General features: G+C 41.6%; 2 protein-coding genes across 3 annotated transcripts; one reads left to right on the top strand and one right to left on the bottom strand.

The window, feature by feature from the left end:
* Window positions 1-503: 503 nt before the first annotated feature.
* On the bottom strand, window positions 504-8,445 carry LOC124851103 (G-protein coupled receptor family C group 6 member A-like). 2 transcript variants are annotated; one of them, XM_047340731.1, is made up of 6 exons: window positions 7,895-8,445; window positions 6,991-7,285; window positions 5,624-6,427; window positions 4,816-5,028; window positions 4,465-4,588; window positions 504-3,031 (listed from the first exon to the last, which is right to left on the bottom strand). In XM_047340731.1, the coding sequence occupies exons 1-6, from the start codon at window positions 8,095-8,097 to the stop codon at window positions 1,929-1,931; spliced, it is 2,742 nt and encodes a 913-aa protein (XP_047196687.1). In that variant the 5' UTR covers window positions 8,098-8,445; the 3' UTR covers window positions 504-1,928. The 2 variants fall into 2 exon arrangements, with proteins under 2 accessions (XP_047196687.1, XP_047196688.1); XM_047340732.1 differs by lacking the exon at window positions 6,991-7,285 and having other exon boundaries at window positions 7,895-8,038.
* A 1,333-nt stretch (window positions 8,446-9,778) lies between these two features.
* Window positions 9,779-13,453, top strand: cnih4 (cornichon family AMPA receptor auxiliary protein 4). The gene is made up of 5 exons (XM_035163875.2): window positions 9,779-9,894; window positions 11,243-11,311; window positions 11,501-11,613; window positions 12,097-12,237; window positions 12,381-13,453. Exons 1-5 carry the CDS (start codon window positions 9,826-9,828, stop codon window positions 12,406-12,408), a joined length of 420 nt encoding a protein of 139 aa, XP_035019766.1. The 5' UTR covers window positions 9,779-9,825; the 3' UTR covers window positions 12,409-13,453.
* Window positions 13,454-13,841: the final 388 nt, after the last annotated feature.

Below are 13,841 nucleotides of genomic sequence, written 5' to 3' on the forward strand. Positions count from 1 at the left end.
CCCGTCATGTTAGTAAAGATTATAACAAATGACACTTCTGAGGTGTGGTTCTATTTTACTTTTTATATACAGTCTATGCCAGGTGTAAATGCTGTAAACTTTACAGCATTTACACCTGGGTCGGCCCTAATCACCAAAAACTCACTTGGCAACTTTGTCGTCATCTTGTGTGCATGGCACCACTTTTTCACTTTGTCCACAGATATGTCTTTCCTCTTTGTTTGTTGTTTTAATTTTTGCGTCGTGTGTTGGAAACGTCATCAACACCCCCACTCACTTGTGGTTTACACATTACAGCCCATCAAGAGAATGTCCGGAAGATCTCCGTAGTTTAGTGCATGTCTGATGGGAGCTTATGACTATTTGCAAATAGGTGCGGCCTAATTGAATTTAAGGGGACTGTTGAGCTTTGGCCAGTCCGACCAGAAGCAGCACAAAAATTCAACAGCAGAAAAACAAGTTATATCCTCTGTGCCGGTATTTGTTATTCACATTCTCCGTCCTTCGTTGTTAAACAGTCTATTTTATTCCACCACTGCATTGACCAAGTCACCAGTTTAGCATTACCTTGTAGCAGAAGCAGTCATAAATTAGATACAGAGATGGTGATTTACAAATGATCTGTTTAGAGCCCCAAATTAACATGATGAGCCTTCAACTGGAAACAAATATTGACACTTAACGAATTATGTACGAACTCTATTTATTTACTTAATTTACTTAATTCGTACTGAATAAAACTTCAGACCATGGTTAATGTTAAGGATATAAATCAGTCATAAATAAGACAATGTTCCTGATTGTTATGAAATATTGTTTGATTGTTTTTTTCAAACATTTTGTAGTTGTCCCACTTTATCAAACATGATTGATAATGTGGGACAGCATGCTTTGGGTAATCTGGGACAGTCACTTAATTTTTTAAAAGGTGTAATGTGCATTTAGGGTCTTCCTGGAGTAAAAAAAAAGATAAACTACAGAAGCTACGCTACGTAACTTCTGCAGTTGTCAGACTGGAGTTAAGGGTAAATACAGTTTGTCCCTGTCTGTTTAAACTGATCGTCTGGTTAGCAAACTAGCACATAATCAGTCAGCTCTCTAAAACAGAGATGATCCAAAAAGAGTCTGTCCTGTGTTTTGCAGCCACTGGTTTCACCAAACATGTGGAGAAGACAATGGGGTGATCGATGATGATGAGTCTCTCACCTGCAAGGACTGTCTGTTCCCTGAGTCGCCCAAATGGAATGACAAATTACTGAAGAATAATCTGTTATTGTTACTTGCTGTTGATTGAATTTTATTTTATTTTATAAAAATGTGATACACCTTTAATAGAATGTTTTAAATACATATTATAATTTCTTTATTTAGGCTAGGGTTCTTTATGAAAATTATGTTTACATGTTATAATAATACACATTTTCTTATTTATTTTCTTTTCCTTTTTTTTATAATGCTTTTTAAAAATAGGTAATATTGAGCTTGACAAGCATAAAGCAAGGTGATAAAAGCCTATTACAAGTGTCCCATTACAAAGTGACCCCTCCCAGATGATCAAATTCCGGCAGAATTTTCTTTTTCAACACCATGTGTCCCATGTCTTCCTCTGAGTATGATATCTCCATTATTTCTTCTGATGTGGTTAGAAAACATCTTAAGCATTACAGAAAGGTATAATTTGTTGGTCTGATGTGAAAAACAGATATTGCAATATTTACTCGATTTCACCCTATCGCCTGATGTTGCATTACACATGAAGAATGCTCCAGTGTCTTTCACACAACTATGTATACAGGGGATTAATTAAACATCATTATTGTATATTGGCCCATACCCAAAGCCCAGGTATCAGTTTCACTATCGGGACAGAAAAATTTAAAAGTCAAATAGCTGCGTCCCTCCTCACAACCCATTTTAAATAATGACAGTTATATGCTGCTTCTTCTGAGGAAGTGTTGTGTTGCTGGACCTCTGTGTAAATTTGTGCAGCTTATTCCATTCGTCACTACTTCATATTCGAGGTAACCAGCTGCAGGTAGAGAGGGTGGCAGAGCACAGATGATGTCCCGACCGATAGACTGTTTCTCTGACACTGAACTCCCAGATACGGAGATAGATTCAGAGGTTTTGCTGGAATATTGATACACATTGTTTCTGAAAGCACTCGTGGTGTTTTGTTCCTTCTTGAAAATGATAACGTAGCACTTTGGTAAGAAATGGCAGCTGAGGATGCCGTAGTTGGACATGAGAATGACCACCATCTCCACAGCCGAAAGGTAAACTCCTGAGGTGGTAACGTAGACAGGAACAAAGAGCATCCAGGAGATAAGGTAGAGCAGCATACTGAAGGTGATGAACTTTGCCTCATTGTAGAACTGTGGAAGTTTGCGGCCTTTGAAGGCACAGATCAAACACACAAACGCTAGGAAAGCTATGTAGCCCAACATCACCCCGAAGGCCAAATATGAGCCCTCGTGACACTGCTCCAGCAAAGTGGTTGGTTCCATGAGGATTTGATGAAATGGGCTCTTGATGACTAGCCAGCAGATACAAATAATCACCTGCAAGGCCACACAGAGGCTGGCCATGACGTAAGGCTTGAAGAGCCTCCGCAGAACCTCCTGCAGTGCAGGGTTGAACTGGAAGGCCAGCAGGATCTGCAGGGTCTTGACCAGGATGCAGGAGACGCACAGAGTGAAGCTGATACCGAAGAGCACCTGTCGAGCCTTACACTGGAAACTGTTGGGCCGACCGACAAACAGCACGGCGCTGATGTAACTGATGACCAGTGAGTATAGGATGACCTGGCTCAGTGGCCCTCCGGCAGCCTTCACTACAGGAGTGTCGCGCTGATGTAAAAACAGAGCTGACACCATCACAGCCAGGAGGATACCCAGGGCAGAAAAGGTCAGGAGCGCCACAGCAAATCTGTCCTGCCAGGAGAAGAAGAGCACGACTTTGGGGGTGCAGCTGGAGCTGCCCTCTGCGGACCACTCTCTGCTTATGTTACAGCTCAGACACTGATCCATATCTGCAGGGATGGAGGATTACAAGCACAGGTACGGATTAAAATAATAAAAGATCCTATCTGACTCCACAGAATCCCACACCCATCTTGGTGATTAAGCTGCCAAGCAGGGAGTTTCCAGGCATTCAGATCTTTATCAAGTTGTTGGCAGTTAATTGTTGTCACATGAAGCGTGACTGCCTTGGAAGGAACATCAGTTTCTACAGTAACAAGTGTCACACCAGCTCACACTTTGTGGTTCTTAGTATTTCTGTAAGGGACAAGGTTTTACTTTATTTATTTTGTATTGTTTTTTCAGTCTATTATTGTGAACTAGTGTGCCTGTTGAAAAGTAAAGAACAGAACCTTTCCATTGTGGTTACATAATTGAAAAACTGATTATGTGGAGAGATTTGTCTATTCAGGAGCTCTACTTGCCTTGCAACCAGAGGAAACTGGGTCTAAATTGAGTTCAGCTATCATGGTTCCTGATTCCTGAAAGTCTCTGCTCTGCAGGTCACACTCTCTAATGGCTACGGGACTAACCTAACATCTTGTTCCATCGTTTGTTGTCATGCAGTATGATGCTGACACAAGTTCATTTACACAGGGACGTACTGGATACACTCCAGTACGGATACAGAAACCGGACACACTAGTGTTCTGTTTATACTGCAATGTGTGTCTGCATATAGGGTGAATTCAAGTAATCTTGGACATTGGGTAATGTGGGACACCTAAGCTTCAGTCTGTTCATTTCCTGTTCTAACCAAATCTAGTCAACAGGACTTTTACTATAGGTTACCATGGACATCATGTTACTGAAATCACATGACTTGATGGGGGGTCACAGAAAGGGGCAGGACCAGTTTTAATCAGAGGCTCCCCCTTGGAATTGCATGAGAAGCTCAATGCCATCGGATTCTGACAAGATTAATGTAAAGGATATTAATCTGTTGTAAATTAAGCAGGGAATGTGCTTTTACTCTGAAGACAAAGGCAGAAAAAGGTAGATGCAGTTACATTCTAAGGGAACAGTAGATTACTAATAAACTGATAAATTACTGATAAACTACACATCTTAAAACCCATTTTTATACTTGCTTTACTTTAATACTTGCTTTCATGTGATGTTGGGTTTTTACTGTGTTTTTATTGTTTTCGTTACACCTTTTATTTTACTTGTTCATTTATTTTTATTGTCATATTACTGCTTTTATGTGTTCAAGTTTTCATTAACTTTTCTTGCTTTGCTATTAAAGCACTTTTTAAAATCTTTCTTTTAAAAAGTGATATATAAATAAAGTTAATTAATATCCTCCCTGTTTGCTCCTTGGATGTGATAACACCTGGGTTTCTGTACTTGTAAGCACACACACCCCTAATGACAGCTTTTATTTACTGTGCACATGTAGTAAATGTGTCCAGTGAATCCAATGTGTGCAGGGGTGACAAACCTGTTTTATTCGAGTAGTAGTTCGCAGTACAGTTGATGCACTCATAACAACAGGTGTGTAGACCTTCGGCTGTTTTTTTGAACTCTCCAGGGACGCAGCTATTGGAGCACTTGGAGATGATCTCCTGCAGAAATCAGAGAGATTACATTCAACACTTCATTTCATTATTCTTGTCTTATTTTGTATTATATTTCTTATATCAAATGTATTTTATTTTTCCTGAATTCTACCTTTTGGAGATACAAACTGAAATGGTGTTTTCAGCTTCAATGGTCTGCATGTTTTCAGTTAACACATTTTGCAGTAATGTATGTGTGTCACGTTCCTAAGGGCAGCAGGATTAGGGCTTACCTTCAGGTCCTGGAGGTGATGGGTGCTCACATTGGTGTAAGTGAAGTTGTTGGTGTTTAGGTTGTATTCAGCCACAACCTCAGTGATATGATTATTTCCTTCATCTGAGCACCACATTTTCAGTTCGTAGCCCAGGTTAATGTCACCACTGCCGTCAAACTTATAGGTTTTTCCTCTAAGTTCAAACTCTTGCAAAAACAGAGGTTTCAGCAGCTACAGGATAGAAGACATTTCATTATCAGCCCACTACCTTGGAAAAGTCTAAACCTCAATATCTTGATGTGACAATGATAAATAGCCCTGTGCAGAGTCCATCTCCTATCCCTTTGGCTGTGGGGTCTGCTGCTCACTTGTTGCACTTCAGCTCAACTCAGGCCTCTTGCCAAGTTGATGAAGAGCAGCAGAGCCAGAGACCTCTGGGTACCTCCACAGCCTTGTTTTTCTACATACCTTCTGGACACCTTGAATGCATACATTTGCATTCAGCCTTCAGTCAAATTCAGTGGGGGAACAGTTTGTAAAAAGTCTCAACCCTGGATTTCTGGTTAGTTTATCTAGGTATCCTATTTAGTGTGGATCTGTCTCCGCAGCCAAAAAGAAATCCTTTATAGGAATTTTATTTGACCCCAAATCCTTACTGCCTACAGATCTAAACCCTCATTCTCAGACTAAAATTAACCCACGTGGACCCTGTAAATGCAATGCAACACACACACACACACACACACACACACACACACACACACACACACACACACACACACACACACACACACACACACACACACACACACGTACGTGTAATTACCTCCCAGGGTTGCATTGTGCCTGGTGTTTTGCAGTCTCTGCTCCTGCAGACAGAAGCCACAGTCTGAGTAATGGCGCTGACAGCCATCTCAACACTAAGGATAGTGGAGGCATGAGTGTGTTTCCTGAGATTTTTCACAGCTTCTGAAATAAGCTTAGTGTCTTCAAAATCTTTACTGGCATTTAGCTGCAAATAGAACTCCTTCATGAAGGGGTTATTCCTTGTAAATTCATGTCCAGCTGCCTCCAGCCTGCTCAGGTAGTCCTCAATTGATGATGGGTCTCCACTCTTGAAGGTGAAGCCCACAACGTATCCTATGTCCCTCAGAGTCGCGTTTACTTTCACAGAGTTGCTAGAGGACCAGCTGTCACTGGCCACCCAAACTCTTCTCATTGACTCCATGTTCTGTCCTGCTCTCAGTGTCTTATGCTTCAGCTGCTGGAAAAGATACCTCATCTGAGTTGACCTGGCAAATGATACAATGACCTGCACCTTGGGATTGTTGAGGATGGTTGTGGCAGCGTCCCCGATATCAGAGTCGACATCATGACTGGTCACAGACTGAGGTAGAATCGATTTGAAAGCCACACAGATCCCCTTTTCAGAGGCCTGGGACACAAAGTGTTCCAGAGCTGATCGGCCATAATCTCCATCTGTGATAACTATTCCCACCCAGTTCCAGCCGTAGGTGTGGAGCAGACTGACCATGGCAGCTGTCTGATGTTTATCATTAGGAACAGTCCTCAAAAACGAAGGGAAGCGGCTCTTATCACTCAGAATGACAGCAGTTGATGAATAGCTGATCTGGAGAAAAAAACAGATGATATCATTTTTAAAGATGTGACCTCATGGTTGAATGAATGCACTTATTGGAAGTCACTTTGGATAAAAGTGTCAGATAAATGATCTGTAATGTAATTTAATATGTATCTACTCAGATCTTGAGTTGCAACTTACAACCTCTAATAAACTCTTTGCGACTGTTCGTATGTGTAAGTTTCAAACTTTTTTGTTTGGTCATAGTTTTGTTTGGTAACGCACAAAACTGCTTCACCTTTAACTTTCACAGCAAAAAGGTTAAGATGCATATGTGTCTCAATTCAGGGGCTGCATCCTACGGAGGACACAGGGGCCCACGAAAGAGGAGGTCTTTGTGGAGGCCGAACTGAAGTTATATGGTCTGGTTTTCAGAGGATTTTCAAGATCTCCATCAACAGAGGATGCAGCTTTATCTGTGGCTCCTCACTTTGATCATAAAAGGTACGGCTGCTGATGTTTATCAGCTGCCACTGCAAACCTGTTCTGCTGCTTTCTATAACAGTCAACGCTATGTGTGTCAGTGTTGCCACAGAGGGTCAGCAGCTTACTTGAGGAATCATCTGGAGTGTCAGTTGCCTGGCGATGGCAATGGACACTTCAGAGTTAGAGCCACCTATAACAGCCATGACTGGCTGTCCACAGGCAGAGGTGTTGCTCTCTGTGTAGCAGTTGTCCCGCTGCATGAAGTCTCCTGTGACTCTCAGAGCTGTGCTGGGATCACTGCAAGAGTCCACGATTAGGTAACCCAGAGTGACGTTCACAGCCTTGAGCAGAGGGGACTTATTCATGACCTCGATAGCATTGATCATAGCCAGAGCCAAAATCAGGCTTCTTTCATTAAACCTGTGAGAACAATACATTTATTATTCCAATAATAAATACAGGATGTATGTGATAGAATGGAGACTGTGAGGGACAAGAAGACAGAGAACAAATAACTGTGACAAATAAAAATGATTCTAAAACTAAAAATCGATTTCGTTTACTTGAAATCTCTACATATGAGACAAAGGTTGAATTATCCAACGCCCAGTCTCTGGCGGGTGTGTTCTTCATCAAATGAGTCTAACCCACACAATAAGGAGGTAAGGTTGACTCGTCTCTGTGAACAAAATCACATCTTGAAGTGTCAGTGAGAAAATCTTTGTACGTTTCCTAATATGTATTTGTTGCCGTACTTCAGTTGAGTGTTACCATCTCATAATGCATTTTCTTCTTTCTATTTTTTCATGACATTTTAGAGGGAAATATTACTTTTTATTCCACCACATTTATATGAGAGCAACAGCTCGCAAGTACTATGCAAATTGTTAATTAACAAAAATATAGATTTAACCCTAACCCCAAAGTTTGGTACAGTATATTGTAACTGTGTTGCTGTTTCTGATAATACTTTACATTTAAGTGCTATCAATATTATTATCAATATTTAAATATACTGGATGATCTCACCTGATACATGGCTGTGGTTGTGGTATGAAAGAGTTGTTTTTTTTGTGTACATCCTCATGAATGGGAAAGATTCCTGCGATGACGATATCTCCTGCAGCTGTAGCTTCCATCATCCTGGTATAATTTTCAGTGGCATGTCCTGTATCCATAATAATAAGGAAAACTGTGATATGAAAGTAGATTACAAGAACAACCCAGGCCATATCACTATCCTCTGTGTTTGCTGTCTGAGCTCTCGCTGGTTTTTCACCTCTGGCAGAGTGATACCTTTTTAAGCATCTTGCCAAGGCTAAAATAAAACTCTCTCTTGCTTCCTCATTCACACGTTTCTCTTCTCACATTCTCCCCTGTAGCCCTGCCCACTTCATGACTGACAGTGCGGGAGTCATTGTTCTGCAGCTTTCATCATATCTGCTCTTGTGCCTACGCATTTCACTGCCCACAGCACATTTTCAAATGTTGTGTTGTGTAAAAAACCAAATGCATCAGTTTATGATCATATACCATAGAAAAAGATTAAACCCCCACAATAGAGGAGCTTCAACTAGACAAATAAATCCATCATTAAAATTACTGTTGAGGGTGATGAACAGTTAATAGTTTGAGTACTTGGAAGAATTTATATTTTATATAACACCTTTCAAAACACAGTTATAAGGTGCTTCACAAGTTAACAATGAAACATTTTATGTAAACAATAAAAACAATTGTAAAAGCAGTTTGAAGATCACCGACAATAGAGCACTGACTGTTGAAGAATTAAAAAAATGAGAAAAGAATAAAAACTAAATAAAATAAAAATAAATGTTTTCTGAGATAATTATCTCAGACAAACTGTATTTACCATTAACTCCTGACAGGGAAGCTTCTAATTGACACTTGCCCCGCCCCTTTCTGTGACATCAATCAATAAAGTCATGTGATTTCGTTAGAAAAGGAAATAGACATACTTGAGTTTAATTGTCCCACATTACCCAATGTCTCAAATTACCAGAATTAACTCTCTATATAAAACACACACACACGCGAGCACAAACACACACACACATACACACGCACACACACACAAGCGCACGCACGCACACACACACACTCTTTGTCATTCCATTCTGTTACTGGCCTGTTCTCACTGTTCCAGTTATTCCAGCTATTCTGTTTTGTAAATGTCTTGTCTTTGTCTTTAGTAGAGCTTTAAAAGAGAATAAGGAGTTTATCAGACACATCTTCTCAGGGAGATTGTTCCACAGAGTGGGATCCCTGACAGAAGAGGCCCGGTCTCCTCTGGTCCTCAGCCTGGTCTTTGGGATGTGAGCAGGGTCTTCACTGAGGACCTCAGGTTACGACCGGGCACGTATGATGTCAAAAGATCCAAAATGTAGTTAGGTACGAGTCCAGAGCGGGCTTTAAAAGTTAGCAATAAATCTTCACTTCAATTGTAAAATATTGCAAGCCAATGAAGAGAAGCTAAACTCAGAGTAGCATGCTCCCTTCTAGCAGATTTGATGAGGAGTCTGGCTGCTGTGTTTTGGATTAGCTGTAATCTATGTAGACTCTGTTGACTCAGGCAGGTGAAGAGGTTGCACTGATCCAAACGAGAGGAAATGAAGGCATGGATAACAATCTCAGATTTCCTCTGGTTAAAAACACACACTTGAGTGTGGGTGTGCATCATATTTATCCCCTGCCCCTGGCGCCAGCTCACTGATTCCCAATCATCCCATCAACTGCTCTCCCACCTGACCCGTCATGTTAGTAAAGATTATAATAGATGACACTTCTGAGGTGTGGTTCTATTTTAGTATTTTATATACAGTCTATGATTTCTAAAGCGGTGACTCTGTTCCTCTCCGCCCACCAGGGGGCAGCACCGCCCTGAAGAAGTCAGAGTCTCGGGCCCTCCGGACTCAGCGAGTTAGTGACGGAAGAAGAAAATGGAGGCGGCAGTGTTCATTCTGTCGCTCGTTGACTGCTGTGCCCTGATTTTCCTCTCGGTTTACTTTGTATCCTTCCTGTCTGTGCGCTGCTGGGTGTGTGCGGAGCGGGTCGGTTGATATGAGCGGGGACAGGTGGAGCCGCGGACCGGGGGTCGGTGAGCCCGGTGTGAAGTGATGAAGTGTTTCCTGGTGGTGGAGGTGTAGTCACAACAACACGGTCCTACAGGTCAGGAGGACAGTGAGTCAGCACAGACACAGATACACCAACCTGTCTGTCTGTCTAACTATCTCTAACTATCTCTCTCTCTCTGGCTCTCTCTCTCTTCCACTATCTATCTGTCTATCTACCCCCCCCCTCTCTGTCTGTCTGTCTGTCTGTCTAACTATTTATCTCTCTATCTATCAGTCTGTCTGTATGTATATCCATCTTTCTCTCTCTCTATCTATCTCTCTAACTATTTCTCTCTCTCTCTCTCTCTCTATCAGTCTGTCTGTATGTCTATCCATCTAAGTATCTATCTAACTATCTCTCTCTGTCTGTCTATCTCTTTCAATATTTCTCTCTCTGTCACTCGCTACCTTTGTCTTGGTGTATCTCTTTGTATCTCCTTCTCTCTCTCTATCTCTTCATATCTCTCTCTCTCACTGTATTTCTCTCCATCTCTCTCTCTCTACCTCTTTCTAGCTTTCTTCTCTCTATCTCTCTCATGCGCTCTCTCTCTTCTCTCTCTTTCTTTGACTCCAGAGCTGCTTGTTGTTGTTATCGTTAATAATAGTAATTATAATAACTGGTGTTCATTATTAACTTCATATCCCCCTTCTCTCCTCCCAAACCGGTTGAGGCAGATGTTTGCCCACACTGGTTCCAGAGGTTTCTTCCTGTTTAAAGTGGAGTTTAACAGGAAGTGCTGCTTGTTGTGTGAACGGTTGGGTTTCTCCTTAACTTTGAAAGGTCTCCACCTTACTTTAAAGGTTGGGTGTGTTTGCCTTTTACACCTTTATTGACTACAGAACTTTGATCATTCACAGCACTGGCCTTATCAAATGCTTTTGGCGTAGAGCCACCGATGCAAAAGCAGCGTTTCTCGAGCCGGAAGTGAAAGTTGAGAATGGGATGAAGGCATCTTGATAATTGCATAGAGACTGTAAACTCTGGCAGCATTTAGAAGGAGGACCCCTCTCTTGTGTCAACTTCTGAAGACAAGGACTTTCTCAGGCACGTTGTGAAACATGCATCAAACTGTTGTGCACGCGCAACCAAAATCAGTAACCAGAAGTTGGTCATCCTGTGTGCCCACGCCTGCTTGTGTCATTTGTTGTGATGTCTGAAATCAGTTTGTTTTGTTCGGTTGGTCGGAGCCAATGGAAACAGAATGAAAAGCTACATTGTGTTTTACCTTGACTGAAAGCTCAGATTATCACCCTGTCTGATCTAGAATGTGACTACATCAACGCTAGAGCCTGCTGTTCCAAGCTGAACAAAGTAAGTCATGGTACTCTGGATCAACACACTTAAATCTATAATTATACATGTATGCTGCCTTTTGTTGTGCCTTATTATCATCACATCTTTTTCAACAGCCGCTGTAGTGAGAATATTCATATTTGGCTGTATTATTTCTGATGTAGCCGTTGTATGTATGTTTGTGTGTTTGATATGTTGTGTTTCCAGTGGGTAATTCCAGAGATGGTTAGCCAGTGTCTCTCCACGATGCTGATGTTGGTGTCCATGCACTGGTTCATCTTCCTCCTCAACCTGCCTGTAGCAGTCTGGAACATTTACAGGTCTGTTTCTACTCATGCTGTAATAACAGAGACTGTACACAAGTACAATGTGAGACAGTCATGAGATGGTTATGTAGTTTTTTACCATAGGAACTCATTCATTATCTCTGGCTGAAATTGGCCATTGAAAGCACTGAGCAGGGCTTGATTCTGCAACACACACACAATGACATAGACAGTGAAGGTTTTATTTTTATCCAAAGCTGCTTCCAGACATGCACTCAGCTCTGGACATTCTCAGGACATTCTCTGGAGCGGCTGTATGTGTGAACGTAAATGTCAGCGTGAGAGCCTCCAGACTTTCTGCAGAGTTTCTCCAGCCAGCCCCCTTGTAAAAAGTCAACAGAATGACAGACACAAAAAAGAAAAACAACTATCTCAGGATGAAAAAGAGCATCACACACATTTGGTTTACCGTAGGTAAGGGGACAGGGTTTATGGTGCAGTGAGGCTCCCTGGTGAATACTCTTCCCCTCCCTGCAGGCATGTGAAGGTTCCGATGGGAAACATGGGCGTGTTTGACCCGACTGAGATCCACAACCGAGGTCAGCTCAAGTCCCACATGAAGGAGGCCATGATCAAACTGGGTTACCACCTGCTCTGCTTCTTCATTTATTTGTACAGGTGGGAGCGTCGGCAATGCATACACACTGACATAGAATGACAGGCTGGCATCTTGCAGCAGTCAGCACACTGCCTGTATGATAATAGTGTCTGTTTGCACACTGGCAGTTTTGTATTAACACTTTCCCACCTTGTTTTTCCAGCATGATCTTGGCTCTGATCAACGACTGAAGCACTCGGCGAGCTCTCAGATTCCAAAGCCGTCAAATTCCAAACGTCAGGTTTTTCTGTTTTACCCCTCACATCCTCCACTGTATGCATCAACTGTTCCAGAAAACGTTTACAGTATCTGCAGTTGCACTGAGCTTCATGCTGTCATCTGTGTTGTCACAATCCCAGTGTGTTCACTTGGACACGATAATAACTTGATATTTATCCATTTAACACTTCACTGCCATCATGACAAAATTCTGTTGTTAGGGACTTAGCTCATCAGTTCATTTTCTTCAGCTTTTATCTGCATTAGTGAATCATTTCAACGGAAACAGCAAAATTGATTACATTGGTTTGAGGACTCTGAAAGATTGGGTAGCCTCCGCATTTGTCTTTGTGTTGTGTATGCACTCGTCGGTCTTATCCAATGCTGTTGTTGCTCCTCCATTTCTCTAAACTCCCCCAGTTCCAACATTCTCCCAGTTTACTGTAACACAACGGACTTGAAGCTTGCACAAAAGTTCTGATCTAAGGTTTTGTGAAAACTCTGTTATTGTGACAACACGGGCAATGATCAAACAGTGGATCCCTGCCTGATCCTATTCTTAGCCTTTCTATGACCTCCAGCATCACACTCCATCACTGATCACCAACACACCACTCTTCTCCCCACCGACACACACCCACCTCTGGGCAGAGTGAAAGACAATCACACTAACCAGGCACTCCTCTTGTGTGGTATCTGAAAAATGTCACATCTCGGCTGAATGCTGTCTGAACTGAGAGTGGCAGTTTGGATTCAACTTCAGTCACACACCAATGCAGTATTTACTGAACAACTTTTATACTGACAATGTGACATTCCGTGGGTGAGCAGGTGTCTCAGTTCTTCACTCGGATGATGGACGTGTGCACTCCTCAGTCATGACTGTTCTGAACTATGAGAGGCTGTAGTGTGAGCTACTTGTGCAGGGATCCTGGAGAACTGCACTTCAATGACTTCATGTCTCATTAATGTCTTTTGGGGAGGGAAATGTGTTTCATAAATAAACATGAAAGACAAGTTGTTTGTCTTTATTTTCCTTGAGGTTGGAGATTGCACAGTTACTTTGCAGCAGTGAAATCCAAAGAACCATTTCTTTCGAGGAGTCTGTGTGTTGTAGCTCCGCTGGTTTTCTCAGTTAAATTAACCAACGGAGAAGTTATTTCATCTCTTTTGATTTTTTTCTTTTTTTGTCCCAATCTCTTAAACTCAAACTTCAGAAACTTAGTGGCTGGTTACTATACAAGTGAAATGCTAAAGAATTACAGTGGATGATGTGGTATATTAATATCTGTTAATATATTGTATATAATTAATTATATACCGTTTAATATGAATCTATGGTTTGAAGTTAATGTATGATAAAAGTAAGTTTTCACACTTAATTATACAGTACATTACATATTGT

Source organism: Hippoglossus stenolepis, chromosome 8 (assembly GCF_022539355.2).
Source record: "Hippoglossus stenolepis isolate QCI-W04-F060 chromosome 8, HSTE1.2, whole genome shotgun sequence".
Lineage (NCBI taxonomy): Eukaryota > Metazoa > Chordata > Actinopteri > Pleuronectiformes > Pleuronectidae > Hippoglossus > Hippoglossus stenolepis.

Excerpts from the sequence above, each read along its gene's own strand:
- cnih4 (XM_035163875.2), top strand. The coding sequence starts at position 9,826 with ATGGAGGCGGCAGTGTTCATTCTGTCGCTCGTTGACTGCTGTGCCCTG. Across the intron at positions 11,312-11,500 it reads GCTGTTCCAAGCTGAACAAA|TGGGTAATTCCAGAGATGGT; the intron begins GTAAGTCATGGT and ends TTGTGTTTCCAG. Across the intron at positions 12,238-12,380 it reads TTCTTCATTTATTTGTACAG|CATGATCTTGGCTCTGATCA; the intron begins GTGGGAGCGTCG and ends TTGTTTTTCCAG.
- LOC124851103 (XM_047340731.1), bottom strand. The coding sequence starts at position 8,097 with ATGGCCTGGGTTGTTCTTGTAATCTACTTTCATATCACAGTTTTCCTT. Across the intron at positions 6,428-6,990 it reads CACTCCAGATGATTCCTCAA|ATCAGCTATTCATCAACTGC; the intron begins GTAAGCTGCTGA and ends TTTTTTCTCCAG. Across the intron at positions 5,029-5,623 it reads GCACAATGCAACCCTGGGAG|CTGCTGAAACCTCTGTTTTT; the intron begins GTAATTACACGT and ends TCTATCCTGTAG.